Genomic DNA, 27,685 nt, shown 5'->3' with positions numbered 1-27,685 from the left:
AACAAGAGAAAGCATACCTGCATGACTATTATCCCTTCCCACCTGGTTCATAGGATCAGTGCTGAATGAACCTGTCCAATTCTGCTGTTTGTGCAAATTGGCTCTCAAGGCTTCAGAAGCTGCTATTTTAACTTCTGCTCATGAAAACATTGTTTAAGGAAAACACTGTAAATACCACCAATATACAAAACATATTCGAACACCAGTCATTTCTTCTGCTCCCTTTTATTTATTTATTCATTCATTCGATTTCTATACAGCCCTTCCAAAAATGGCTCAGGGAAGTTTACACAGAGAAATAACAAATAAATAAGATGGCTCCCTGTCCCCAAAGGGCTCACAATCTAAAAAGAAACATAAGATAGACACCAGCAACAGTCACTGGAGGTACTGTGCTGGGGGTGGGGGTGGAGAGGGCCAGTTATTCTCCCTCTGCTAAATAAAGAGAATCACCAGGTTAAAATCCCCCTCTCCTTGCCTCGTGCAAGTGGGAGGGTGTTTGTCCCAGCCCGGGACTCACGAGCCCAAGAAGGAGCCTGATTGGTTGGCTGGCTCGTGGTGGGCGGGGCTTGCTGAGAGGCCGAGCGTTTCCCCGCTCTGGCCTCTCAGTCGGCTGTTTGTTTCCGATCAGGAAGGAGCTCGGTCCGGGAGCTCCTTCCTCGAAGGCCTTAGTTGGGGGGGTGCGCCCGACAAGCGGGCGAGGCAGCATTCGGCGGCGTTCCGTCGAGGGGGCCATAGTGTCAGCGGTGGCCCCGCTGGTAGGGGGTTACTCCCGGGACTGCTCCCGGCTGGGTTGCAGCTGCAGCAGCAGCGTCTTTGGGCCTCTTCAGCGCGGCGTCGGCACTCGGCTTCCTGGGCGTGGTTCTCCTTCTGGGCGTTTGCCCTTTTGGTTTGTGGGGTATTTGGGGGGTTTCCATCAGCCTGGGTGGCTGGGCAGCGGCCCCTTTTCCGTTCCCTGGAGCACTACTTTTGATGCCAACATTCTTTTATTTGTTTGGTGGGTAGCAGGTGGGTGTTTGTGCTCATCAGTGCCCTGGTGGGCCTGGCCTGGTTGAGAGTCAAAAGGCCTTTTCAAGCCTTCTCCTTGGGTGGGGGGCTCTGGTGCTTTCCTGGATAGGATTGAGTATTGTTTTTGATTCAGGACAAGGGCTTGGCTTTTGTTCTATATCCTTGCTACCTTCATTCTGTGCGTGGTTGGCGCTTTTTTCCTCCAACCCCTTTTGGAATCCCACTATTTGGAGGCAGTATGCTGGGGAAGGCCAAGGGCAAGAAAGGGGGGCGCCCTGTTAAGCAGCCCAAGAGGCCTGCTCCCCCGCAGTCCTCCTCGGAGGAGGAGGAGGAGGAGATGACTCTGATACGGGGGTTAATTAATAGGATGGAAGCTTTAGAGAAAGCAAAAGCAGCCCCCTCCGACAAAGGTGCGGGTCCTTCAGGTGTGGGGGGGGTGCCTCCTCCTAAGGTCCCTCGGAGGACCAGGGGTTCTGTGAAAAGCCAGCTGCTAACTTCTCTCTCTAGTAGGCTGGCTGCGCTTGAAGAAGGGCTGAACCCTGCTGGACCGGGCCCTTCTGCTCCTGCGTTACCGCTTCCTGAACCTGAGTCTCCAGTTCCGGAGTCGCCTTCACCATTGCTACCTCCGCCTGCGGCACCAGTTGTTCAGCCTCCAGTGGATACGGCTACTCCTTTGGCCCAGGGTGAGCCAGCAGCACCTACACCGCCCGGCGTCACCGGCCAGTGGCTTTGTCCCTGGCCGATGCCTGCCATGGGTGGATGGGGCCCAGCTTCTTACTGGCCCCCATATACACAACCTTGGGTGGCGGGTTCCCCGCCGGTTTTTCCTGGAGTTATTGCAGGCTTACAAGGCGCTGCGGAGCAGGTCTGGTTGGGCAACCGGCCCTCCAGCGGGTCGCTCCCACTCCCGGGGGTGGCCTCCTCTGCTGGATCTGCCACGGGGGTGCAGGCGGGTTATTATCCGATGGGGATTCTGCCGTCACCTCAGCATGCGCCCTATGGTAGCATGGGCCTCCCGTTAGGGGATCACTTACTCCCTTCTACAAAAGAAAAAATCCTTAAGGGTGAATATGTGGACATTTTTAGCTTGTTGTTCAGGGAACCTGAGGTTAAGCATAAAGAGGGGGAATCTTGTAAGGAGCACGAAGCCACCAAGAGAAAGCCGGTCGAAAAGACTTGGAATAATTGGCTTTCTGGCTTCACGATTTATATGGGGGTTATTGTCCAAGCCCAGCCCGCAAGGGGCCCTGCCCTGTTAAAATACATGGATATAATTCACAGGGCGGTCTCCGACTTTGCTGGATCTTCCTGGGTACGGTACGATGAGAGTTTTAGAATGAGGGCTGCCCTTGACCCCACATTGCCCTGGGATGCTCCGTTGCAGGAGTTGTGGCTGGTTACTATGTCTCCAGCCCGGCCCATAGAGGGAGATAGGTCTGACAGTGGGCATTTGCTTTCTAAACCATCGGGGGTTTTGCCCTCAGGGAGTCCTGGGCAACAGTGGGTTCAACCCCACCTTGTTTGCTGGGAGTTTAACTCCAATGGCAAGTGCTCCCGTTCCCCTTGTCGGTTTAAGCATGCCTGCGGGGTCTGTGGGGCGAGGCACCCCAGTTCCTCCTGCCCCAGGGCCAAGTTTGGGGGTTCCGGGGCTAAGTATAGGCAGGGGAGCAGTAAAAAGGGTGGCCCTCCTCCACCCGCTCCGAATAAAGGGTCCTAGCCCTATCAAGGTGAAGGTGCTTGAGCAGCTGTTGCTGGACTATCCTGACCAGTCAGCAGCTTCTTATTTGTTATGTGGCTTCCGGGATGGTTTCAGAATTCCCTCTTCGGCCCGTAGGGGATTAGGCAGTTCTCGCAATCTGAGATCAGTGGTTGGTAAGGAGGAAGTCGTTGTTAGGAAAATTGGTAAGGAGGTGGCTGCGGGCAGGGTGATGGGGCCTTTTGCCAGTCTCCCCTTCCCCAGCCTTAGGGTCTCCCCATTAGGGGTGGTCCCTAAAAAGGTTCCTGGTGAATTTAGGTTGATTCACCACCTTTCTCATCCCAGGGGGTCCTCAGTAAATGATGGCATCCCTGATAGCTTATGCTCTGTACGTTATACCTCATTTGATGAGGCCGTGGAAGTGGTCAGGGGTAGGGGCCCCGGGGCCCTTTTGGCGAAGTGTGATATTGAATCCGCCTTTCGCCTGTTGCCAGTACATCCAAATGACTTCGAGCTGCTGGGCTTTGCATTTGCTGGCCAATTTTATTTTGATAGGGCTTTGCCTATGGGCTGCTCGATTTCCTGCGCAGCATTCGAAACATTCAGCTCCTTTTTGGAGTGGGCAGTTAGGCGCCAGGCGGGTCTTCCCTACACGGCTCATTATTTAGATGATTTTCTTTTTACAGGCGGGGGAATTCGAGGGAGTGCCACCATTTACTTCGCTCCTTCATGGAGCTAACAGACCGGCTAGGTGTCCCTTTGGCACGGGATAAGACGGAGGGGCCGGTCACGTGCCTCGCCTTTTTGGGGATTGAGTTGGACACTGTTGCCGGTTGCTCCAGGCTGCCTCAGGCCAAGCTGCGGGTTTTATTGGACATGGTTAGGTCCCTTGGTCGCGCCCGTAAGGTCTCCCTTAGGGATCTCCAGGTTGTTTTGGGTCACCTCAATTTTGCCTGCAAAGTGGTGGCTCCGGGCCGGGCCTTTTTGCGCCGGTTATGTGACCTGACTGTGGGCGTTAGGGCTCCCCATCACAGAGTACGAATTACGGAGGGTGCCCGGGCCGACCTGGCTCTTTGGGAAGCATTTCTCACTGATTTTAATGGGGTGTCTTTCTGGCGGGATGTTAGACTTCTGGAAACCGACCTGCAGGTCCACTCTGACGCTGCAGGTGGAATAGGTTTCGGGGTTTATTTCAGGGGACGTTGGTGTTCCGCCAGGTGGCCCGAGGACTGGTTCAGGCAGGGGGTTTCCCGGGACCTGACTTTCCTAGAGCTCTTTCCAATTGTGGTGGCCGTGCATATTTGGTCCGCTGAGTTTGCCAACTCCTCAGTTGTGTTTTGGTGTGACAATCTGGCAGTTGTCCAGATTGTCAATAGTCAGACTTCCCAGTCCCCGAGGGTCATGGTTTTGGTTAGGGCATTGGTATTGCAGTGTCTGCGGGCTAACATCCTTTTCCGGTCCCGCCATGTTCCGGGTATCCGGAATGACATAGCTGACGCTTTGTCTCGTTTTCAGTTAAACAGGTTCAGAGCGTTAGCGCCCGAGGCCGCCCTTCACCCGGAACCCATGCCAGCTTTTCTGTGGGAACTTGGCAGGCGGAGGCACAGCGGGCCATAGCGGCATCTCTGGCGCCTAGCACCAGAGTGAGCTACACAGCCAAGCTTGAGGCTTTCTCTCTTTTTCGAAAGCCTGAAGGTTTGGCGGAGGTGTGGCCGGTCCCTGTAGAGCAACTTCAGCAGTTTTTGGTCTTCCTCCGCAGGGCGGGGCGTGCGGTATCCACTTTGGGGGGCTATCTTGCCGCGTTAGCTTTTGAAGCCCAGGTTCGTGGGGTTGGTGATTCCTCCACCGACCCGCGGGTGCGGCGCATGTTGGAGGGTTGGGCTAGGGGGGAGCCTAGGACTAGGGACCCCAGACGCCCTTTTACTCTGGAGTTGGTGGCTTCAACGCTGGGCCAACTAGTGGGGTGCTGCTCTGGCCCATGGGAGGTGTCGCTGTTTAGGGCTGCACTGTTGGTTGCCTTTTTTGGGGCCTTCCGTCCAGGGGAGTTGCTTCCCCGCAGCGGGTCTTCCCCCAGGGACCGCTGCTTGCAATATTCTGATTTATCTTTCGGTGACGGGGAGGTGCGTTTGCTCCTTCGTCGCTCCAAGACGGATCAGAGGGGCAGAGGCCAGACGGTTCGCCTCGCGGCGGCCAGGAATATCAATGTATGCCCCGTGGTGGCCCTGAGGCAGTACGCTGGGCTGGGCCCCTTTTCGGGGGGATGTCTTTTTACCCACAGCAATCAGACTCCTCTGACGCAGTATCAATTCTTGGCGGTGGTGAGGAAGGCTCTGTTGGCCGCGGGGGTTGCGCTCCAGGGGCTTACTCTACATTCATTTCGTATTGGTGCGGCCACCACCGCTACACGTATGGGGCTTCAGGAGGTCGAAGTTCAGAGGATTGGACGTTGGAGGTCCGTGGCGGTCAGGCGTTATGTGCGCTGACAGCGGACAGGTGTGGGCTCTACTGACCTGTTGCTTTCTTTTGGCAGGTGCTGGCGGGGCGGCGGTCCCGGTCCGAGTCCTGATGTGTGGCCATTCGTTGGTCTTCTGGGCTTTCAAGCGGGCCAGCACCACCCGCTGGGGATCCCAGTTGGGTTTAGGAAGCAAGGCTTCAGTTTATTGGTTGGGCATGAGGGGCATGCTCTGGAATCAGTTGCTTCCAGCATTGAGGGAGCATTTAGATAGGTTTCCCATTCCCGACATCCTGGTTCTTCATTTAGGGGAGAATGATTTGGGCCGGCGGCCTGGCCTCGCCATCCTTCAGCAAGCCTCCTCGGATTTGTCTATTTTGCACAGCTGGATGCCTGGCGTGCGCATAATATGGGTTAATTGGCTCCAGCGCAGGGTGTGGCGGGGTGCTCATTCTTGCCTTAGCTTGGAAAAGGCACGCAGGAAGATTTCAGCCGCAATAGGTAAATTGGTTTTGGCGGCTGGGGGGTCTGTGGTGCGGCAGCCAGATATAGCTGCTCGCTTTCCCGAGTTATTCCGCCCTGACGGGGTCCACCTGTCTGAGAAAGGTTGTGATTTGTATCTGCATAATATCCGGGAAGTGATTGCTGAAGGTTTGGAGGGGGTGGGGCAGGAAGGTCAAGCGAGGGCTAACCTTCCTGGGTGGCGGTAACAGTGCGGGCTGTGGGTAAGGAGGTCTAGATTTCGGTGAGCACCCTTGGACATTTTAAGGTGGATTGGTCAATTGCTTCCTTGTGGCCTGTGCGGCACGGGAAGAATTACATTGCCAAGAAACCTGCTTCAGGACTTCACCTACCTTTGGGCTGTGCGGTCCGGGGAGGTAAAGATCTGAAGCTGTCCAGATCCCCTCTTCTAAAAGGGGTGGTTGGCTTTGAAGGAATTGGGCGGGAGCTACCTGCCTCTTTCCTGAGCCAGGGTGTGTCGCCCTTGCAGGCGATGGGTAGGACGTTTTGAATCCTAGCCCACGCCTAGGTGCCCGCACTGTTTTTATGTTGGTGATTAATCACCTTGTTTCCAGTCCGCCACAAATGTTGTTATATTAATAAAGCGTGGCCCGTTTCTCCCATTAAAAAATGTCTCTGTGTCTTCTTGGGCTGGGGTCTGGGTACAATCCCCCTCTCCTTGCCTCGTGCAAGTGGGAGGGTGTTTGTCCCAGCCCGGGACTCACGAGCCCAAGAAGGAGCCTGATTGGTTGGCTGGCTCGTGGTGGGCGGGGCTTGCTGAGAGGCCGAGCGTTTCCCCGCTCTGGCCTCTCAGTCGGCTGTTTGTTTCCCCCTCCCTCCCTCCCTGTTGCAGAGCGGGTCTAGTGACTGGTCGCCTATGGGCCGAGTAGGAATTTTTTGCTCTCAACTTATTGGCTGTTGTTGGGGGTTTTTTCGCCTACTCTGTTCTGCAGTCAGTTGGTAGTTAGGTTCTAGGTTGGCCACGTTGGCGGTAACAGTGCGGGCTGTGGGTAAGGAGGTCTAGATTTCGGTGAGCACCCTTGGACATTTTAAGGTGGATTGGTCAATTGCTTCCTTGTGGCCTGTGCGGCACGGGAAGAATTACATTGCCAAGAAACCTGCTTCAGGACTTCACCTACCTTTGGGCTGTGCGGTCCGGGGAGGTAAAGATCTGAAGCTGTCCAGATCCCCTCTTCTAAAAGGGGTGGTTGGCTTTGAAGGAATTGGGCGGGAGCTACCTGCCTCTTTCCTGAGCCAGGGTGTGTCGCCCTTGCAGGCGATGGGTAGGACGTTTTGAATCCTAGCCCACGCCTAGGTGCCCGCACTGTTTTTATGTTGGTGATTAATCACCTTGTTTCCAGTCCGCCACAAATGTTGTTATATTAATAAAGCGTGGCCCGTTTCTCCCATTAAAAAATGTCTCTGTGTCTTCTTGGGCTGGGGTCTGGGTACAAAGGGCCTCTTTGCCAAATTAGCAGAGGCCTTTGGCTTGGGACACCAGCGGCCATTACCATTCTGAGATTGCAGATGTCTGAATAATATGATAAACATTGATCTGGGAGGAAGCTGATAAAAATGAAGCATTGTTATGAGCGTGTCGGAAGGGTTTCAGTGTGAACGTATTGACTGATATGCCTGCTAGATGCAAATTGCTGATTTTCATTGCTTGATTTTGCAATCATATCTCTGAGGCATAACAAATCAATTTGATATGTAAAAGGCTGTTTTCTTGGACTAGAATGGGGAAATTGTTGTGTGTGAGGTTCGAGGTGGGAGTGAAAAATGATGTGTGTGGTGGGGGCAAGAACACTGTCTTAATCAAACAAGTACAGTAAAAATCTCACATCCTGTTATTTTTAATGTCCAGATTAAGAATTTCATTTTAGGGAAAGTCAAATTCATGAGCCTCCCAGAGAACAATTGTTATGGGGAAGCCTTACAAATAAAGTTGTTGTTGTTGTTGTTGTTGTTGTTTTAGTTAGTTAGTTAGTTAATATTTAGGCCTCAGTCATCATTGTTTTGTAATTAATAGTCTCAAAACCCTCATCTAGACAACTGGGGTAGATCGTATCCTGGGTGCGCTATTCTTTGTAGAATCCAGACATTTCAGACATTGTCACCATCTTGCTAATGACTAACTAATGAAGTGAGTCAGTGAGTCAGGATGATTTTTGTTGAGATTTCCTGCCTCCAGAAGCCCTCGGTGCCTTCCAAAAATATGTCCCTGAGGGTCATGCGGACCTCAGGGACATATTTTTTGAAAGGCACAGAAGGCTTATGGAGGCAAGAAAGATCAGCAAACTTCCCTCACACACCTGCACTGTGGTACAGGGGAGGCCTCCTGCTGTGTTCTTGCTTCATTAGTCAGAATGTCAGCCATTGTTGTGGTATTAGGGAAGCATTGTGGTCCTGGGAAAGCTTCTGGCTGTGTTAAGAGCAGCCTCCAACCTTCGTCTCATTTGTTTGTTGTTCTAGGTGAGAGTTAAACCTTCACTTTCCTCTGAACAGGACTGATCTGAGAACACATAATACTATTGCATTGCTGCAGGGCTACACAACCCTCAGAAACCTATTTTCAGGTGGAACAGAGAGCTTTCTGGGGATGGGAAGGGTATCAAAAATTGTCCCTTCCCTATTGCACCAGTGCAAGTTTATTGAGATGTTCTGTTAGGCTAATCTCTTGGGCTTTTGGCTAAAATCAAATGTAGGCTGCTCTCTCACTGCAGTGGGGCATCCTTGCTCTGTATGTCAGACACTGGCCCCATTTCCATGTAACAGGAAACTGGAGTTGAAGGGGCCAGAGGTTGCCAAATCTGAATGTCTGAATGCATGCAACCCTGGTCCGTATGAAAAGCGACCCGAGGTTTTGCTCGCCAAACTTCAATTTGAAACTTCGGGTTGTAGTGAGTGTTGCCACTAGTACCTGAGGTTTTCAGCTGCCTTCAGTACGTCCAAATGTGGAACTGCAAGCTGGGCTGGCTGAAACTGGAGTTGAGAGAGGAAGCTCTTCCCTCTTTCCAGCTGTGATGGTTGTCCTTGATGCAAGAAGGAAGCCCGCACAGGCAGTCCCCCCTCCTCTCTGCAGCCTCCCAGACTGCAGAGAGCCTCCTGTCCATTTTGTCCAAATGTGGACCAGAGAGCGGGGTGGGGTGGGGAGCAGAACTGCAAGTCCATTGGACCTGTGGTTCTGTATTACATACAAATATGACCACCGTATTTTATTCTTCTGCTTTTTCCTGCCCAACACAATATAGAGAATTACGAACCAAACAATCTGACTGTGCCATATAGATAAGAGCCCTCTTCAGATGTGATAACTGTGCCCTGAATTGATCCAGTCTCACAATCATGAGACTGTCCACCATCATGGCAGCCTCATCAAGCCCCTCATAGCCGTGAGCAGCAGGGTACGTGTGAGAGGGATGTGGTGGGAGTGGGACTTCCTCTCCCTTCACCTTGGTGTAAATGGCTACAGTGGGTGAAGTTATAATGTCTGAAGAGGGCTATAGATACAGATGAATGAGAGGGAGGGAGGGGAGAGCTCAGTACACACACACATGCAAAAAAAGTCAACACTTGGCTGTTGAACAAATGTTGAACATGGAAAACAGCTGCTTCTGTATTGTGAAATACATGGAAATTGATCCCTGTGTCAGGGAAGGTTATGTGTAAATAACCTTTTTAAAAACAGGAAACTATATACTTTATAGGACCTGTGTGGTGTATAAGGCTGGGTAATATGATGATACATTATAATAATGTTTCTTTTGGGCTTTGAGTTTCTCAGATATTTCCACTGCACACAAACCTTTCACAGATAGATATCTTGAGCATGGATTTCTTAATTGTCTCAAAAAAAAAAAAAAGAGAGAGAGAGAGAGAAGGAAGAGGAATGATATAATGGGATACTGAGCTGAGAAATGCAGGCAAACACAGAGAGATGTCATATGATAAAACTCAAAGGAAAGATTTTATTGAAGATACGGATCTGGAAACAATCAAGCTTTGTTTTAAAAATAAGGTGTAGGAACTGACAGCCAATAAAAGAGATACAAGAAGTAAAAAAGTATCTTGAGAATAAACTGAATTTGGACAGAGTGAACTTTCCTAGGAAAGCCTACAAATGGATAGCACCAGCAATATGGAAATCAAATCACTATAGGAAGAAGACAGGAAAAACCAAAACCAAACATAAAATGGAAGAGGAAAGAGGAAAGTGTATGTCCATGTGTATGTGTGAACGGGGTTTCTGGGTGGGAACTCAGTGGCATGAGTAGCAATTAGAGATCAGGTTCACACATAGTGGGGAACCTGCAGTTTAGGGAGGGGACATGAAGAATTGGAGTGACCATCTGCACTGCAGTTGGTCACATACAGGCCGCATTTGCATGTAATGTGGAACTGCGGGTCCAACAGACCCATGGTTCCATGCCCCCTCCCCCTGCTTTCTTTTCCGAATTCAGACATACAGGAGAACAATCTTTCCGCAGTCAGTGAGACTGCAGAGAGGCAGGGGAGCTGGCTATGCAGCCTTCCTTCTTTACTGAAGGAAAGCCCACACAGCCAATCATGCCGGAGTTGAGAGAGGAACTTCATCCGGTTCCAGGGGCAGAAGCCTGGTTCCGAATTTGTACAGACTACAGGCTGCCTGGAACCTCGGGTTGTGGTGATGAAACTCACTGCAACCCAATGGTTCAGATTTGAGTTCCAAATCTGAACCCTCGGTTTCATCACCACATGCAACCAGGGTTGCCCGCATTTGGATGTAACATCTGCAGAACCTCAGGCTCATTCAACTGTGCTCCACATTACGTGCGAATGCATCCAGAGTATCTCAGTTTGTTGGAAGTAGTTGACTTGACCCAGTGATATACCTCCCAGTGATACTATCCCAGCCTTCCTTGTCTGTGCCTTCCTGTGATGCTATCCCAGCCTGCCTTGTCTGTGCCTCCCAGTGATGCTATCCCAGCCTGCCTTGCCCTGCCCTTTGACTTGCATGCCTTCCCTATGTCAGCTGGCTCAGTCATTGGTCCCAATGGTAAAGAGGCAGGCTTACCTGCATTATGCTGCATCATATATTGGCCAATAATTTCCTCTAGAAGTTCTGGGGAAAAGAAGACAGCGGAGTAACCTGGGAACTGTTCTTTGAGAGGAGAGTTGTCAGCCCTTCCACTAACCTACATTTTGCAGGATTCTTTGCAAGAACAATAACAATTAAACTGTTAAAAACCTGATTTAAGTTGATAGAATAAATATACCCTCAGAAGGTCTTGCTGGGATCAGTGATGACTGCCATGTGGATGAAACACAGAATCATAAATTGAATGTATTATAAATAACAGTGGCAGGGAAATGGCTATTTGGATGAATGTAATTGAGTGAAAATGGCATCAAACTCCTTCTGATCTATTTTATACGTGCCATGAGCATATCTGCCTTTCCTCAGCCACAGGAAATTTAAAGCTATTGGGGCTTCGGACTATTTCATTCAGTCTTGTAGGACTTGGAACCCAATCAAGAAGGCAAGCTGACCTTAAGAAAAGAAAGAAGCTTCACCAGGCAGAGGGAAGAAGATTATCTATTTAAATGACAATAGGGAGTGACAAAGAGAGACTCTGACAGGACTACAAGTTGATGAAGATGGAGCTTTTCATTAATGGGCATACACTAACTCTAATTGTTACAAAAACTATATTCAGCAGTTTTCCATCATTCTAATTCCATTTCAAGCGAGTTTAATCTAATTTACCCAATGACTAATTCTTGGCCTTGAATGAATCAATGCATAAGCCTTTTTTTTTCCTCCAAAGGGACATGTGACCTCTTGATGCTGCCACACAGGAAATTATCTCCGCAGAGACCTCTTTGTATATCACTTGTGTGCACAAGCAATCTTTCTCATACGTATAGGCATGATTATTGATCATGCTTTCTTAAAGTGGCCATGTTTGTGTATTTCTTATTTATGTATTACACTTTTCTACTGCCAAATTATAAAATCACATGGCGGTATATACTAAGGGATGGCTTCACACATCATCATCTGCTACAGGATGTGATGATGGCCACCAGCCTGGATGGCTTTAAAAGAGGCTTAGACAGATTCAGGGAGGAGAGGTCTATCAATGGCTACTAGTCTGGTGGCTATAGGCCTCCAGCCAGCCTCAGAGGCACGATGCCTCCGAATACCAGTTGCAGGGAAGCAACAGCAGGAGAGAGGGCATGCCCTCATCTATTGCCTGTGGGTTTTTCAGAGCATTTGCTAGACCACTGTGGGAAAGAGGATGCTGGATTAAATAGGTTTTGCACCTGATCCAGCAGGGCTTTTCTTGTGCCGTGTGTGGTGTGTTTTGTGTTGTGTTGTGTTATTATGCCAAACCAGTGGTTTGGTGGAGCAACCAGAGTCCCAGGAACATGTGCATGCCCTACTTCTGGTCTTGGGAAGGATATGCTGAGACTGGATGTGTCGTATGAACCCATCTATCTCAGCATATTTTGTCCTACTTATGGTATGGAACCTGACATCTATGAATAAGAATTGAAGCGAGGGACAGATCTTATTTCTATTTATATATTTCTATATAAATTGCTCTGAGAACTTTTGTTGAAAAGTGGTATGTAAATATTCGTAGTTGTAGCAACAGATGTTGGGTTCGGTGCTGCAAGTAGAGCAGACTATGCCAAGATTGGTGGGTTCATAGGACATCCCCAATCTCAGCATATCCTTCCCGAGACCGGAAGTAGGGCATGCACACTTTCCTGGGACTCCAGGTTGGTGTGATGTGTGACGCCACCCTATATGTGGCACATTGTTGGGGTTTGGCCAGAGCTGGCTTAGAACAGTAAAAAAAGTAGTCCAGAATGAAGTAAACTAAGAAAAAAATAATTAACAAAGAAGTCACTGATTTTTATTTAATTAAAAAATACTTAAGCATTGTTCTTCAGTTAAAAAAAAAATCAGTGGGGGGAGAGCTGGTCTTGTGGTAGCAAACATGAATTGTCCCCTTTACTAAGCAGGGTCTGCCCTGGTTTGCAGTTGAATGGGAGCCTACATGTGTAAGTAGGGGTGTGCAATTCGATTTGTGTGCAAATCGATTCGCCCTGACTTGGGGGCAATTGATTGGAATCCACCAAGAGCAAAACATGAAATGTAGTCAGTAATTGAGGCCCAAACATGTTACAGAAAAGGTATAACTGCTGCTGAAAATGGCCACCATACATTTAGCTCCCACTCCCATGAGGTTTAGTAGCCCTGACCTCATGTTATGATGTCCTGATATTCCACAGCTTCCTGCCCCTTACCATCAGCAATCAATGATGTGGAGCAAGAGTGGGACATTTTCTTTTGGCATCAAGTCAGAACACAGTCAAGATCTCTCTGAAGCAGGGTGAGTGGCATAGCTCAATGCATGTCTTCCCACAACTCTTCAGGGGGTATAATGCCAAAAGACCATAAAAACCAGATCATAAAGATATAATACATGATCTGGAAAAACTTCTCAAGAGTAATTATGAAGTATTTTTACTACATACTATACATCTCCACCGTGAATAAAAACAATTATGCCACACCTCTAATCATTAGAGAAGTGCAAGCTAGGAAAATTGTGCATAGAAGTATGCATGTTAATGTAGATCATTACTGATTAATCATTCTCAGTGGCATAGTGAGGGCTTTGATGGCCCATGGGTAGCAGTGACAGTGTCTCCCTACTCTGGTGGAGGGGGAGCAGTGATAATGATGATGGCGGCAAACCCTCCCCACCCCCCGCCAGCGGCAGCACACTTTTTCCTTTTGCACACCAGGTCATTACAGGGGAAGGGAGACCAGAAATTTAATAGCTGTTTCCCCTTCTGGCTGTCCTGTCCACTCTCAGGCCTCAGTGTGTAGTTCCATCGACCCTCAGAACCTGACCTTTGCAATGCCAGGTCAGTTCAAAACAAGACGGAGATCATCCATGATTTGATCATGGATGAGGGAGCTGACTTGGCTTGTATAACTGAGATCTGGTTGGGGGAGCTAAGTGGTCTGGTATAGGCTCAGCTCCTCTCTGCTGAGTACTCCGTGGTGGAACAGGTTAGGGGAAGGGGGTGGGCAGGGTGGAGTGATCTATTGGAATAACATATCCCTCACCAGAATCCCTGTGAGAGAACTGGACCATATTGAGTGTGTGCATCTTGGCCTGGGCACTCAGTATAGACTGGGGATTCTATTCTAGCAAGCACCTGGTTGCCCAATAGAGTCCTTAACGGAGCTGACAGATCTGTTTGCGGAGTTGGTGTTGTCTAGGCTTTTGGTGATGGGTGACTTCAATGTTCACTTTGGGGCTGGCTTGTCTGGTGCAGCTCAGGAGTTCATAGCAGCCATGACAACTATGAGCCTATCACAGGCTCAACACACACTGCTGGTAACACTCTTGATTTGGTCTTTTGCTCAGATCAGAGTGGTGTTCCATTGGTAGAGACTCCTAGAATGTCTCCATTGTCATGGACAGACCACCATCTGGTAAAGGTTAGTTTTGTGGCCACAATCCATTTCTTCAGGGTTGCAGGACCTAATAGGATGGTCTGCTCAAGGAGGCTGTTGGATCCTATAGGATTCCAAGAGGCCTTGGAGGGTTTTAGGGTTGGTTCTGACAGTAATTCTGTTGATGTCCTGGTGGAGACCAGTGTTCCCTCTAACAGGGATTTCCAGATGATGTTGACTACAACTCCCATAATCCTCAAGCAAAAGCCATTGCAGCTGGGGATGCTGGGAGTTGTAGTCAACAACATCTGGGAATCCCTGTTAGAGGGAGCACTGGTGGAGATCTGGAATAGGGAGCTTCCTGGCAGTAGATGCTATCACCCCTAAGTACCTTTTCCATTCTGCTTCAAAACTAGCTCCATAGTATACTGAACAGCTACAGGAGCTGAAGTGGCAAGGGAGGACACTAGAGCATAAGTGGAAGAAGAGTCAACTTGAATCCAATAAGACATGGCACAAAGCCCATTGGAAGGCTTTTTCTGTGGAAATACATGCAGCAAAGAAATGATTCTATTCTGTATGTGTTGCATCCACAATATATGTAAGTATTCACATCTAGTGGAGTTACTGTATTCAGAGTTGTGAGGGGATTGACTCAGGTTCCCTCCTCTCTGAACTTAGATCTGGATTTCTCATTTTCCCACTGGGAGGCTTTTAACACTTCTGTGCAGATAAAATCTCTCACATTCAAGCCAACTTGGACTTGACCGTTATGGTGGGGTCAGTTGTAGAGGTGTCCAGTAACTCCTCTGGCTCAATTCGCATGGATCAATTTCAAATTGTGACTCCTGAGGATGTGGACAAGGAGCATGGAAGTGTTTGGCCTACCATCTGTCTTTTGGACCCATGCCCAAAATGGCCTATAACATCTAGCAGGGAGCCTGTTGGCGATGGCCTAGTTGACATCATAAATGCCTCACTGAGGAAGGGCCCCAAACAAAAGCCATTGCAGCTGGGGAGTCTGTGAATTGTAGTCAACAACATCTGGGAATTCCTGTTAGAGGGAACACTGCCTGCGAGGAATGGTTGAAGGAGCTGGGTATGTATAGCCTGGATGAGAAAAGAATATGGTAGCCTTCTTCAAATATATGAAGGATTGTTTCACAGAAGAAGGCATGGACTTGATCTCAGTTGCTCTGAGGGAAGGACTAGAACCGATGGGTTGAAATTACAAGGAAGCAAATTCAGGCTAGACATTAGGAGGGATTTCTCAACTGTTAAGAGCTGTTTCCAGGGTCTCTTCTGACTCTAAAATTCAGTTGTTGACATCCTAATGAAGTGCTTACAGAAGGGCGTTGCACTAGCACTGGGCTCTCCAACATGGAGGTTTCTCACGAGCAGCCAAGCCCAGGCATAGGCAGTCAAGCCTGGGCTTGGGTGCCCATGAGAACCACCTGGATGCATGTGGATCCTGGCAGTGCCAAAGCCTGGCTCTTAGTCTAGTTTAAGGATGCAAGCCAGCCCTTAACCCGGCTGACGGGATTGTGTGTCACTGTCAGTGTGAGCTGCTTGCAGCTCATGCTGACACAGAGACGAGGGCCTAGAGCTCTCGTCCCGTGGGGAAATCAACCCCCCATGCACTGCATGTAGGACAATGAGTCCTGGCGTCAGAGCAATCCACCCTGTTCCGTGCTGCATGGAGCAGCGCTGATCATGTGGGAGTGCACTCTGCGTTCCCACTGAGCACAGCATGATCATCTGGGGGGATGGCAAGGTTTGAGAAGCCTTCCTCCCACCTGCCCCCCACCCGCCCATCTGCCCAGTAGGTTGTGTGAATGGCCAGATAGATAGATAGATAGATAGATAGATAGATAGATAGATAGATAGATAGATAGACAGACAGACAGACAGACAGATAGCAGGGATCCAATGGGGAAGACTTTCCATTTCACATGAATCTCATGCCACTTTGTCAGATGTCATGAACTAGAAGGAAAACCATACAATGTAGACTAGGCTCACCTGTAGGCTCATTCACCTGATTATGATTAGGGTAGGACAAATGCCCTACCCCAGTTGGGGAGCTCTGTGAGCTCCTGTTTTGTGATTGTGTATGAGGGAAAAAGCAAGGTAAGAGGAGAAGAATTCAGAAGGCACCTTTCAACCCAGCTCCCATACCTAGCACTTTACAGAGGTAGGAGGAAATGCCCTCCAACCCAGCTCCTCTCTGCCAGATGATCACTTCCTCCCCTTCCAACTTCCTTTCCCCGCTCACACATGATCACAAAATTGGAGCACATACAGCTCCTGAACTCCTGAAAGCTAGGGTAGGATGTTTGTCCTACTCTAATAATCATTGAAGCTTTCCCCACGATCAGGAGAAATCGGGCTAGGCGAGCCCGGTAGCCTCCAAGCGGTTAACCCACTAAAGTAACTGATCCCTAAGCCCAGGTTAGCAGAACGAGTGCTCCGCTAACCTGGGCTCTACGATCGTGCGTTGCTGTGGCACAGCTCCGCAACATGGCAACTCACGAGTAGACCCCTGACCGGGAGGCTGAAAAGTAGCCTCCCTGCTCGGGGGTCTCTCCAGCATGCCCTGCGCGCTTGCGCTTGCTCAGGGCATGCTGGAGCTTCTGGGGGCCATGTGGCCCCTGATCCTCCCAGCCCCTACCAGCTCCATAATGGAGCTAGCAGTCGTGTGGGCAGCTGTTCTCCCTGCTAACCCACTCCAGGCTCTTCTCACTGATCGTGAGAAGAGCCTCATTGTGTGAATGAGCCTTGTGTGTTCATGCTAAACAAAGAGCCAGTGGGTAGTTAGGTTGGTTGTGCCATCGAGTCGGCATCGACACCTGGCAACCACAGAGCCATGTGGTTTTCTTGGTAGAATACAGGAGGAGTGGTATACCATTGCCATCTCCTGCACAGTATGAGATGATGATGCCTTTCAGCACCTTTCTATATCGCTGCTGCCTGATATAGGAGTTTCCCATATTCTGAGAAGCACACCAGCGGAGATTTGAACCAACAGTCTCCCGCTCTCTGGGCAGGTTGCTTCCCCGCTGCACAGTAATTAAGCCAGCATTTGAGAGCTATGTTTAGAATGCATCCTAAATAAACTTAAGTGAAATCTCTAGACAAGGGACCCAAGCCAACAATAAACAATCTTGCATTCCACATTCTCCTTTCACTCCTTCAAAGACACACATTACAGTCCACTTTGGAATCTTCTGTGAACTGAAAGGCCCATTAGCACCCTTTTGCTTGAAGGAAGCCTGTAGTTAAAGTTACTTCTTTCTAAGTGTATCATTTTGAAGATGACTGCAGGCCTTCCCTTCTCTCATTTCCTCAGGCTCACTTAAACACAGCTCAGAGAAGAGCTCAAGCTTCTTTTAAGATTTCCGCTAGAGCCTCGGGATTTCAGGAGGAAGAAAAAGCTGAATTCTACTATACCCCAGGCTCCCCATCTATCTGAGGAGTATGGTTTAGCTCGTCCATCGGCTATAATTGCAGTGCTTGTAACATTATCAATTGTGCCTGGGGATTACAAAACTCTCCATTCTCCCAGCCCTTTATCTCTACAGGATTCCGAGAACTGTGCTGGCTAATGCAGCATGGATGTGGTTCCTGGACTCCCAAAACCTTAAGAAAGCTCTTCAATGAATTATATCAAGTGTCCACCTAACCTAGGAGCTGAGGGATAAAGACCAATGTGCCTGATATCTGCATCTGATTCTTGATAAGCCATTGCTCTATAGGACTGCAGGATGACCTAGATGCCTACAATGAACTTGTGGGGTTACTGAAGGCATCTAGCAAAACTGGCCCCCTTTCAAATTGTAGTCCATTTATTAGACATAACCGAGTGTGTCCAACACAGAGATAACCTGCCTTTCTCTAGCACTCTTTCCCCCCCTAATGTAACTTTATTCTTTTATCACAAACAGAACAGGCAATTGCAGAAGATATGAACTCAGCACCCAGCAGGCACAGCAGAGGCTTCAGCAAGCTGTAACACTGCTGGTAGGTAGGTGGGTGATCCTTATTATAAATATCCTTGAGCAGTGGTCCTGCTCAAGGACCTTCAGTTAGTTCAAAATGTGGCTGCCAGGTTAGTCTCTGGGGCAACCCAGAGAAACCATATTATGCCTATACTTAGATATTATGTCTATACTGGCTGCCAATACATTTCCGGGCAAAATACAAAGTACTGGTTATTACCTTTAAAGCACAGAATGGCTTAGGTCCAAGTTACCTTAGAGAATGCCTTCTTCTGTATGATTGATTGATTGATTTGATTTGATTTGACTTGATTTGATTTGTATACCACCCTTCCAAAATGGCTCAGGGCAGTTTACAATTAAAACAAACCACTAAAACAGTAAAGAGCTAAAACAAATTAAAAACAATATAACAATTAACAATTTAAAAACATTTTAAAACAACAATTAAACAATTACAGTGATTAAAAACCCCAAAATTGGTTTTTGAATTTTAAAATAAACCAGAAATTAAACCCCCCACAATTTAGGAAGCTGAGAAAGCTTGGGTGAAAAGAAAGGTTTTCAGGTGTTTCTTGAAAATTGCCAGAGATGGGGAGGATCGTATCTCAGCAGGGAGCGCATTCCACAACCTCGGGGCAGTGACCGAGAAGGCCCGTCTCTGTGTAGCCACCAAACGAGTTGGCGGTAACTGGAGACAGACCTCCTCAGATGACCTCAATGGGCGGTGGGGCTCATAATGAAGAAGACGCTCTCTTAGGTACCCAGGGCCTAAGCCATTTAGGGCTTTGTAAGTTGTAACTAGCACTTTGTATTCCGAATTCAGACTTTTGCGCACGTGCACGAAAGGCTTCCTAGAAGCCATTTGCAGCCCAGCTGGCAAAGGGGAAGGGGACGGCAGGGAGTTCTCCTGCCGTCCTTCTTGCAATGGGGGGACATTTAGCAAGAAAGGGGCGGGAGGGGTCCTCTTGAGAGCTGCAGGGGGCGGCCGCCAGCCGAGCGGGGCTTAGTTTGAAGGGGGCGGCAGGGACTGGGAGCTATCCTGCCGCCCGATTATGTATAGCAATGGAGGAGCTGCGCCGAGCGGAGATTGAAGCGGGTGGCGGGGAGATATCCTGCTGCCCGAGTGCTACAAAAAATACGGTGCCGTTCTTGGGGGGGTAAGTAAAGCCCCCCCTGTCTTTATTGGAACCCCCCACCCGAACCAAAACCACCCCATGTCCGGACCGGTCTGGAGGCCTTTAGAATGGCCTCTGAACCGGTCTGTGCACATGACTAGAAGGAATGATCCCCACCATAGGTTGAGGTCATCTGGAGAGGTCCGTCCCCAGCTGCCACCAGTGTGTCTGATGGCGACTCAGGACCGGGCTTTCTCTGTAGCTGCTCCAAGGTTGTCGAATGCACTCCCCACAGAAATTTGTGGTTTAAATACATTATCGGCCTTTAGGAGAGTCCTTAAGATGTATTTGTTTGGTCTGGTCTTCCAGGGTTTTTAAACTGGTTTTAATTGTTTTAAACTGTTTTAATTGCTCAGGTTTTTTGGTTTTACTTTTGATTTTTGAATGATTTTGTTTTAAGTTTGTAAACCACCCAGAGCCATTGGATTGGGTGGTGTAGAAATGTAATAAACAAATAATTAAATAATCTATGGAATTCTCTGCCATGGGATGTGGTGATGAGCACGAGCTTGGATCACTTTATAGGGGGCTTGGACAAATTCATGGAGGACAGGTCTGATGGGTATAGCCACTTCCCTCGAAATACCCATTCCAGGGGAGCAATGGCAGAGGAGAAGGTATGCCTTTGCCTCTTACGTGCGGGCTTCCCAGAGGCATCTGGTGGGCCACTATGTGAAAGGATGCTGGACTAGATAGACCTTGCACCTGAATACTGATCCAGCAAGGCTATTTTTATGTCCTTGAAGTGGTCAAGCTGGCATTTGTGACACTTTCCACAAGGAGAGAAGAATTCTGGATAGGGAAGTGCAGGAACACATGGTTGATTTCAACTGCCCCCCACTCACAGTGGGTACCATAACTTCAACTGGATTGGGCCACTGTCTCCTAGGCAATTTGGAGGGAGAGTGTCTCTAATTCCATATATAGGAGGCCACCATGTTGACATATCCTTACCATGAATGTGAAAGCAACAGTTTCAATGCAGACTGGTAGCTTATGATGATATTCTTTGAACTTGGTTCATGTAGTTGCAAATATCAATTCAGTTCCAATAATTATGAATCAGGAGCTGTCTCTTCTGTGCATGTCGAACATTCATATACACTTGATTTAATTTATGGAAAGCTTAAGAAAGTCAATATCGAGCAGGCAAAAGAACATAAAGGTTGCTTTCCAGGAGCTCTCCATTTCATTAAGAGTCCGCTAGATAAGATCGACATTTAAAACTCCTTGCCATACCTGAGCAGTAATTTCTCATGTTTACAGCTTGTCATATGGGAAGCTGACTCTCCATCACAATTCTTCCCTCTGCCCACCAATACCCATCAGAGCTGCAGCAGTGGGTTATTTACAGCATTGCATGTGCTCAGAGGGAACCTTGATCGAGATTAGATGTGTTTCTGCATGAGACAGAAAACGCAAGGTGTGGGTGACATCATGACAGTCACTAGCTTAAATTGGTTTAAAAAATAAAAAAAAAGGATTAGACATATCTATGAAGGACTAGATCTACCAGTGGCTATGAGGGGGAATGTGTGAGAACACCCCTGAGACATGTTCTTAGTTTTTCTCTCTTTCTTTCTTTTTGAAATGCTTTTGAAGCTCTTGACACTCCTCAGACTGTTTTACCTAAGAACCAACTTTACTTTGAATTCCACTTTAGATGAGCTCCAGTGACAGTAGAAAAGGAGACTTCCCAGGTACATCCAGAATGTGCAGTTTATTAGACCCAAAACATTTTAAACAAAGGGCTTTGCATTCTGCGTTCTCTGTTGCAAATGCTTCATAGGACCAGCCAGAGCAGTATCACTACACCATCTGAGGTAGGGATGTGCAAATCTATTCGAATCTGAATCAACTCAACTAGAATCTGGGTGATTCAAGTGTTTCAAATTTGAACCGGATCACACCTTGAAAGCGTAATTTGATTCAATTTTGAATTGAATCTCTGAAATTTGGCTTGAATCTATTCAAATTTTATTTGAGGGCAATTTGGCACCTTTTTAAAGCCAGTTAGGCCCCTGGATTGGTCAAAAAAGGCACCAAAACAAGATCAAATTGATTCAAATTCAAATTGATTTGAATTCAAATTGAAATTTCAAACTATATTCAAATTCAAAATGAATTTTCAGAATTTGATGCAAATTCAAAATGAATGAAAAAATTCATTTTGTGCACATCTCTAATCTGAAGAACTGGGTCCACACAGACACAACCCTTTCTCTGTTTTCCTCAGTTTCTTTCCACAATAAACAAATGTTTAGATATAAATTAATGCATATACAAGTGATCCACAAATTCAGGCTTAGCTCACTAGCCAGCCATTATTTTTGGTCACCACCAATTTCATCTGTTCCCTCAGATCCCTTTCTGGTGCACCGATAAGAGGTCTTAGGAGAGAAGGGGCTCTTCCATCATTTGTACCGGGATATGAAGATGGTAAAATACAGTGTGAACTCTCTTCTACTGCTCAGAAAGGATTAGCAATAGCAATAGCACTTACATTTATGTACTGCTCTATAGCCACAGCTCTCTAAGCGGTTTACAATGATTTAGCATATTGCCCCCAACATTCTGGGTACTCATTTTACCAACCTCGGAAGGATGGAAGGCTGAGTCAACCTTGAGCCCCTGGCCAGGATCGAACTTGTAACCTTCTGGTTACAGGGCGGCAGTTTTACCACTGCGCCACCAGGGGCTCCTGCTGTTTTGTATGTTCCTGCTGTTTCGTATGTTCTCAAAAATGGCTGTGGAAATGAGACCTCTGGGGAAGAGATCTGTGAGGTGGGTGGTTGGGTATCCTGCTCACCAGAGGACTCGGGGCACTTGCCTCTTGGGAAGCGGCAAGTAGATTTGTAAATGCCTGGGTACATATACACAAATTTACATTCAATTGCATGGTGCATACAAGCTGTGTGGTGCGTACATGTGTACTAAGCAAGGAGGGGCTGGTGGGAGGTGTTCTAGTAACTGCATGCATCTGCAACATTCAAAATAGCTGCAGTCTCTGCTCTTTGCTTCTTGTGGGTGGGAACTGATATTGATTTGTTCATTTTGTATTGTGGCCTCTGGGTCTACCTAGGGCATGGGAGGCTCCTCTTCAGCATTCAGGCTCTGTTTATCCACAGGCTGTATTTATCCACATTCCGGCTGTGTTTATTTAGCAGCACCGGTCAATTGTTCTGCAAATGGGTACAGTGTACCTGGTACAGGGGGGTATGTCCTGAGCAGCAGTAATGTACTGGAGGGGCAAGGTATAAATGTTTTAATTAAATAGAATTAATTAATTAATTAATATTAATTCTCCTGGGTGTGCCTTGGAATGTGCGTCCCAGCACCCAGCTGATTGGCTAGGCGGCTGAGGGACCTGATTGGCTGAGGCGCACCCAGGAGGATTGGTCGCTGTGGCAGCAGCAGGCAGGCCTGGCCACAGAGGCCAGAGGAAGCGGAGGGCCCAGTCGCGGAGGCAAGGCCCAGGAGGAGGGCGGAGAAGGGGGGGGCCGAAGAATAAGTGGGGCGGAGAGGAGGCTAGGCCTGGAAGTGGAGACTGGGGCAGAAGGTGGGGGGGAAGAGGTAACCGTGGCCCCCAAGAGCGCACAGATGCTCTGCTCTGTGCGGGGTCGGCTAGTATATATATATATATATATTTCTCCTAGGTGTACCTTGGAATGTGTGTCCCAGCGCCTAGCTGATTGGCTGGGTGGCGGATGCGCCTGATTGGCTGAGGCTCACCCAGGACGTGGAGGCGGTGGCGGGCTTGGCCTGGCCATGGAGGCCAGATGTGGTGACGGGCCCAGCTGTGGAGGCAAGGCCCAGGAGGGAGGAAAGAAAGTGAGGGGTGGCAGAAGTGGCAGTGGGGAGGAGAGGTGGCTGGTCCCGGAAGCAGAGACTGGGGCAGAAGGTGGGGGAAAGAGGTAACCGCCAGCCCCAAAGAGCGCACAAATGCTCTGTGTGGGGTCGGCTAGTATATATAAATAAATATATATATTAAACAAACAAACAAACAAATAAATAAATATTTGGTACAATGGGTGATGCCAGCATTCCAAATAATGGGGAGAAGCGCCCCCGGGTCCAGTGATTGCCACTGTGGAAAAACCACAAACTGAAACATTGCTCTGAAACCAATATACAGGAGTACCCTGTTATCTGCGGGGGTTCCACAGGGGTGGGCATGGATAGTGAAACTGCGGGTAATGGGGGCATTAGGGCAATGGGAATTGGGGGGTTAGGTTCCTACCGTGCTCTGTGTCTCCTAAGCTGTCCAGCAATTCCCCCCCAAAGTCCAAAATCGTGGTTTCCCCCCCCATGAAAATTGCATCCTTTAAAAATCCCCCCCCCACAAAAAGGAACCACAAAATGGCTCCTGTCCTCAAAATGGTGGGCTGAAATTACCTCAGAGGTCATTTCTGCCCATCCCTGACCCATGGATACATGAGTGTTAACCCTTTAATTGCTGGATTTTATTGCATATACCAAGGTCAGGTAGCAATTACCCGACTACAGATATGAGAAACTGCAGATCTTGGGTCTGCAATTAGCGAGGTTTGCCTGTGCAAACAAATAAATAGAAAGAGATTTGTAGTAATACTACAAACAACTAAAACTACAAATAGAAAAGGCATGTGTGTTTGCAATACCATGCAGTTGTATTTGCAAAATGCAAACACAACTGCAATGGCCAATACATACAGTACACATAACGATATAGATATGATGAGCTTTCCAAATAACAACTTGTTTTGATACTTTATCAAATATATAAGGATTCTTGCGTGAATAGACAAACTCAGACATACGCAGACATATAGGGCTGCTGCAGCAAGAAGGAGTCCACATGGGCATTTGCAGTTGTTTCTCATGACTAATCAGAAGGAGAGGAGGTCGGGCTCTCCAGACAGGGAGAGAGGGGAAAGGTGAGCAGGAAGCTGGTGTGGGGAGTGCCCAGCAAACGTGGCAGGGTGCACCAGGTGAGGGCGCACCGGGAAAATGCCCTGGTACCCGGTGGGCCAGTCCGAGCCTGGTTTGTAGGGTAAATATAGATCCCTTTCCATACGTTTGTTTGTATCTTGGTTTTTGATTGAGGTTCTACTTTGTGGTTTACTTTTTGGCCATTTTGGAAGCTCCCCCTCCTTTGCGGATGGGGCCATAGCTCAGTGGCACAGCATGTGCTTCAAGCCCTGGAATTCCAGGTACGGCTGGGAGAGACTCCTGCCTGAAACACAGGAAAGCTGCTGCCAGTCAGTGCAGGCAATACTGTGCTAGATGGACCAATGGTCTGACTCAGTGAGGCTATTCTCACGATCGCCCAAAAGCGGGCTAAGGGAGCCTAGCCCGCTTTTGACCGATCATGTGCTGCAACAGGAGCCACGCGGCTCCAGTCAGCAAACCTCCATAAATACCCCTCCCTTTAGACAAGGTTAACAAAGCGAGAGCTCTGTTAACCTCATCTTTTTGGTCGTGTGCCACCATGGCATGGCTCCGTGCCATGGTGGCACATGAGGAGACCTCTGCCGGGAGGCTGCAAGCAGCCTCCCGGGCTTGGGGGTCTCTCCAGGATGCCCCGTATGCTTGCGAGGGGCATCCTGGAACTTCTGGGGGCCACAAGGCCCCCGATCTCTGCAGCCCCCACTGGCTCCATGATGGAACCGGCAATCGTATGGGCGGCCGATCTGGCCACCCATGGCTGCCTTTGGATCATCTGCGAGGAGAGTGGGCTAAGCCTGCTCTCCTTGCAGACCTCCTTTTGGCACAGCACACTGCTTGTGTGACTCACCTCAGTATAAGGCAGCTTCCTATGTGATGAAAGAGGAAGGGGAGGAAAGAATAGCTACAACAGTGAAGCCACCTTGGAGGCTATGAAGTTGAATGGTGGGATAGATGTGTTTCGAATAAATATGAATCACATCAAGCATTATGTTTACTTCATGTTTCTTGGGTGAGGAGGAGGAGGAGGAGGAGGTTCCATGTCATTCTACCCCTATATGATAATAGACCGGGTCTCACGATCAGTGAGACCCGGTTCCTAGCCGTGAGCGGGAAGAGCAGGCTAAGCCCGCTCTCTCCGCTCATGAGTGGGCAGGGAGCCCTCGGCGGCCGGATCGGCCGCCCACACAATGGCCGGCTCCGAGATGGAGCCGGTGGGGGCTGGGGAGCTCGGGGGCCGTGCGTCCCCCGGAAGCCCCGGTATGCCCTGCGCGAGCGTGCAGGGCATACTGGGGAGACCCTCCGAGCCGAGAGGCTTGGATTTTCCTAGCCCGATTTTTGTGATCGTAAGAATAGCCTCAATATCTTTGGCTCCTGATCTGTGAATCATTATACTTTATTGTACCTTTGTACAATTACCTCTCTTTATCTATGGTGGGATCCTGAGGCACTATAGCATTTGGCACTGTCATGAATGGTAATAATAATACTAATAGCAGTAACGGCTCACCGCTGGTTTCTCCAACCATTCATAGTTGGAGTTGCACTGAAGAGGTTTTCTGAATCAAAGCCAGAAGTAGTGGAAAGACCGAGCTTAAGTTACACTTCCATTAATGCTCCAGATTGGTTGCCGCCCGCCCGCCACTAAATAAATGCATGATTGCTAATGGGATGGGTGCGGGGGGGGGGGGGGAGGCTCACAAGAATTGCAAATAGAAATGTTATTTGATTATCTTGTTTGCAAACAATAAGTGTCAGCCACCTCCTAGACCCTTGTCAGAAGCTCTTCTGAGAATGCAAATGCACCCTTTTATCTTTTGTTGCCCTTTTATTAAAACAACTGTACAGACATTGCTGATAAACAAGACAATTAAATGGAAATGATGTCATCTCCTGGCATTCATTCACATTAATGAGCTCGCTGGTGTCCCAGTGTAAACAGTAATGGCTGGAAAGCAATAATATTCAAAATTGTATTAGGAGACAACAACAGCAACAGTGAGAGAGGTAACAAGGACCCTTTGTGTTCAGTTAATGGCTTGGCTTTGGAGTATTGAACATGGCAACCTAACAACTGACCCCCATTCTTTTTTGATCCCAAATAGGGAATGTTTTTATTGTTGGCTGGTGAAATAGCCCTCATTATGAGGCATATGATGTGTAGTCCGTGAGCCTGTATACTTTACGAATGGCTCAAGGGGACACATTTGAATCCAAAGAGACACATTCTGTATCCCTTGGGTGGAAATTCAACTGCTCAGTCACGGATGGTAAAATGGCCCTTCCTTCCTTCCTTCCTTCCTTCCTTCATCTCAGGAAATGAAGGGCTCTCTTTCACTGCAGAGGCTAGACAGCCATCTGTTGGAGATGCTGTAGCATCTTCTATTATTATTATTATTATTATTATTATTATTATTATTATTATTATTATTATTATTATTTTATTTAATTTCTATACTGCCCTTCCAGAAATGGCTCAGGGTGGTTTACATAGATAAATAATAAATAAATAAGATGGATCCCTGTCCCCAAAGGGCTCACAATCTAAAAAGAAACATACGATAGACACCAGCAACAGTCACTGGAGGTATTGTGCTGGGGGTGGATGGGCCAGTTACTTACTAGAAGGAGAAAGTAAACGAGTGTACTCATGGGCATCATCCAGGTAAAGGCTAGGAGTGTGCATGGAACCAACTGGTCTGGTTTGGTTCGAGTCTGAACTGGACCCGAACCGGACCAGGCCAGTTTGGTCTGGCACCCACTCAACGCCCCCACCCCAGTCCGGTCCAGGGGGGTATCACTTTTTAAAAAATTTAACTTACCCCCTCTGGGGGAGTTGCTTAAGGTGGCAGTGGGGTCCGCGGAGGTTGTCCCTCCCCCCACCAGCCTCCTTTATTGCCCAAACCGGCCCATTCGATCGGCTCTTCAGCTCGTTCGGGCCTTCCCCCTCTGGCACGGCTGCCATTTTCGAGGCTGCCATGCCTGCACAATTGGCCCCTGCATATCCTGGGTCATGCCAGGCCACACAGAGGCCAATTGCAAAGGTGCGGCGGCCTCCAAAATGGCCACCAGACCAGAGGGGGGAGGCGCAAATGGGTCAAAGAGTCAGCCAAATGGGCCGATTTAGGCAGGGAGGCCGGAAGGGGAGGGTGAACCTCCACGGACCCCACCCACCCACCCACCCCCGCCACCTTGAGCAACTCCCCCGGAGGGGGTAAGTTCTTTTCGGTTTTTTAAAATCGTGAATCACCCGAACGGAGGTTGGGGTGGGGGATTCAGTCCGGGGTCAGACTGAACAGGGGATGGTTCGGTTTGACCCCGAACAGTCAAACCTGTTTGCACATCCCTAGTAAGGGCTGAGCTTGCCCCTGTGCCCATGGTGATATCAAGGCTTATCTAGTCCAACATCTTGTTTCCCACATCAGCCTACCAGATACCTCTGGGAAGCCCACAAACAGG

General features: G+C 48.6%; 1 protein-coding gene and 1 long non-coding RNA gene across 3 annotated transcripts in view; one reads left to right on the top strand and one right to left on the bottom strand.

Annotated features, from left to right (window-relative positions):
• LOC128339916 (uncharacterized) overlaps window positions 1-27,685 on the bottom strand; it is a 63,279-nt gene that overhangs the window by 26,909 nt on the left and 8,685 nt on the right. The window contains exon 2 of the long non-coding RNA XR_008313319.1: window positions 20,540-20,700. This is a non-coding gene — a long non-coding RNA (uncharacterized LOC128339916). The remainder of the gene's footprint in view (window positions 1-20,539; window positions 20,701-27,685) is intronic.
• On the top strand, window positions 464-18,144 carry LOC128339913 (uncharacterized). Of its 2 annotated transcripts, none has more exons than XM_053284449.1 (2): window positions 464-1,691; window positions 18,069-18,144. In XM_053284449.1, the coding sequence occupies exons 1-2, from the start codon at window positions 1,247-1,249 to the stop codon at window positions 18,134-18,136; spliced, it is 513 nt and encodes a 170-aa protein (XP_053140424.1). In that variant the 5' UTR covers window positions 464-1,246; the 3' UTR covers window positions 18,137-18,144. The 2 variants fall into 2 exon arrangements, with proteins under 2 accessions (XP_053140424.1, XP_053140423.1); XM_053284448.1 differs by lacking the exon at window positions 18,069-18,144 and adding an exon at window positions 5,235-7,068 and having other exon boundaries at window positions 469-1,691.

This window comes from Hemicordylus capensis, chromosome 1 (assembly GCF_027244095.1).
Source record: "Hemicordylus capensis ecotype Gifberg chromosome 1, rHemCap1.1.pri, whole genome shotgun sequence".
NCBI classification, from domain to species: domain Eukaryota; kingdom Metazoa; phylum Chordata; class Lepidosauria; order Squamata; family Cordylidae; genus Hemicordylus; species Hemicordylus capensis.
Note: the sequence above shows the minus strand (reverse complement) of the source record. Positions and strands in the feature narration are given on the sequence as shown.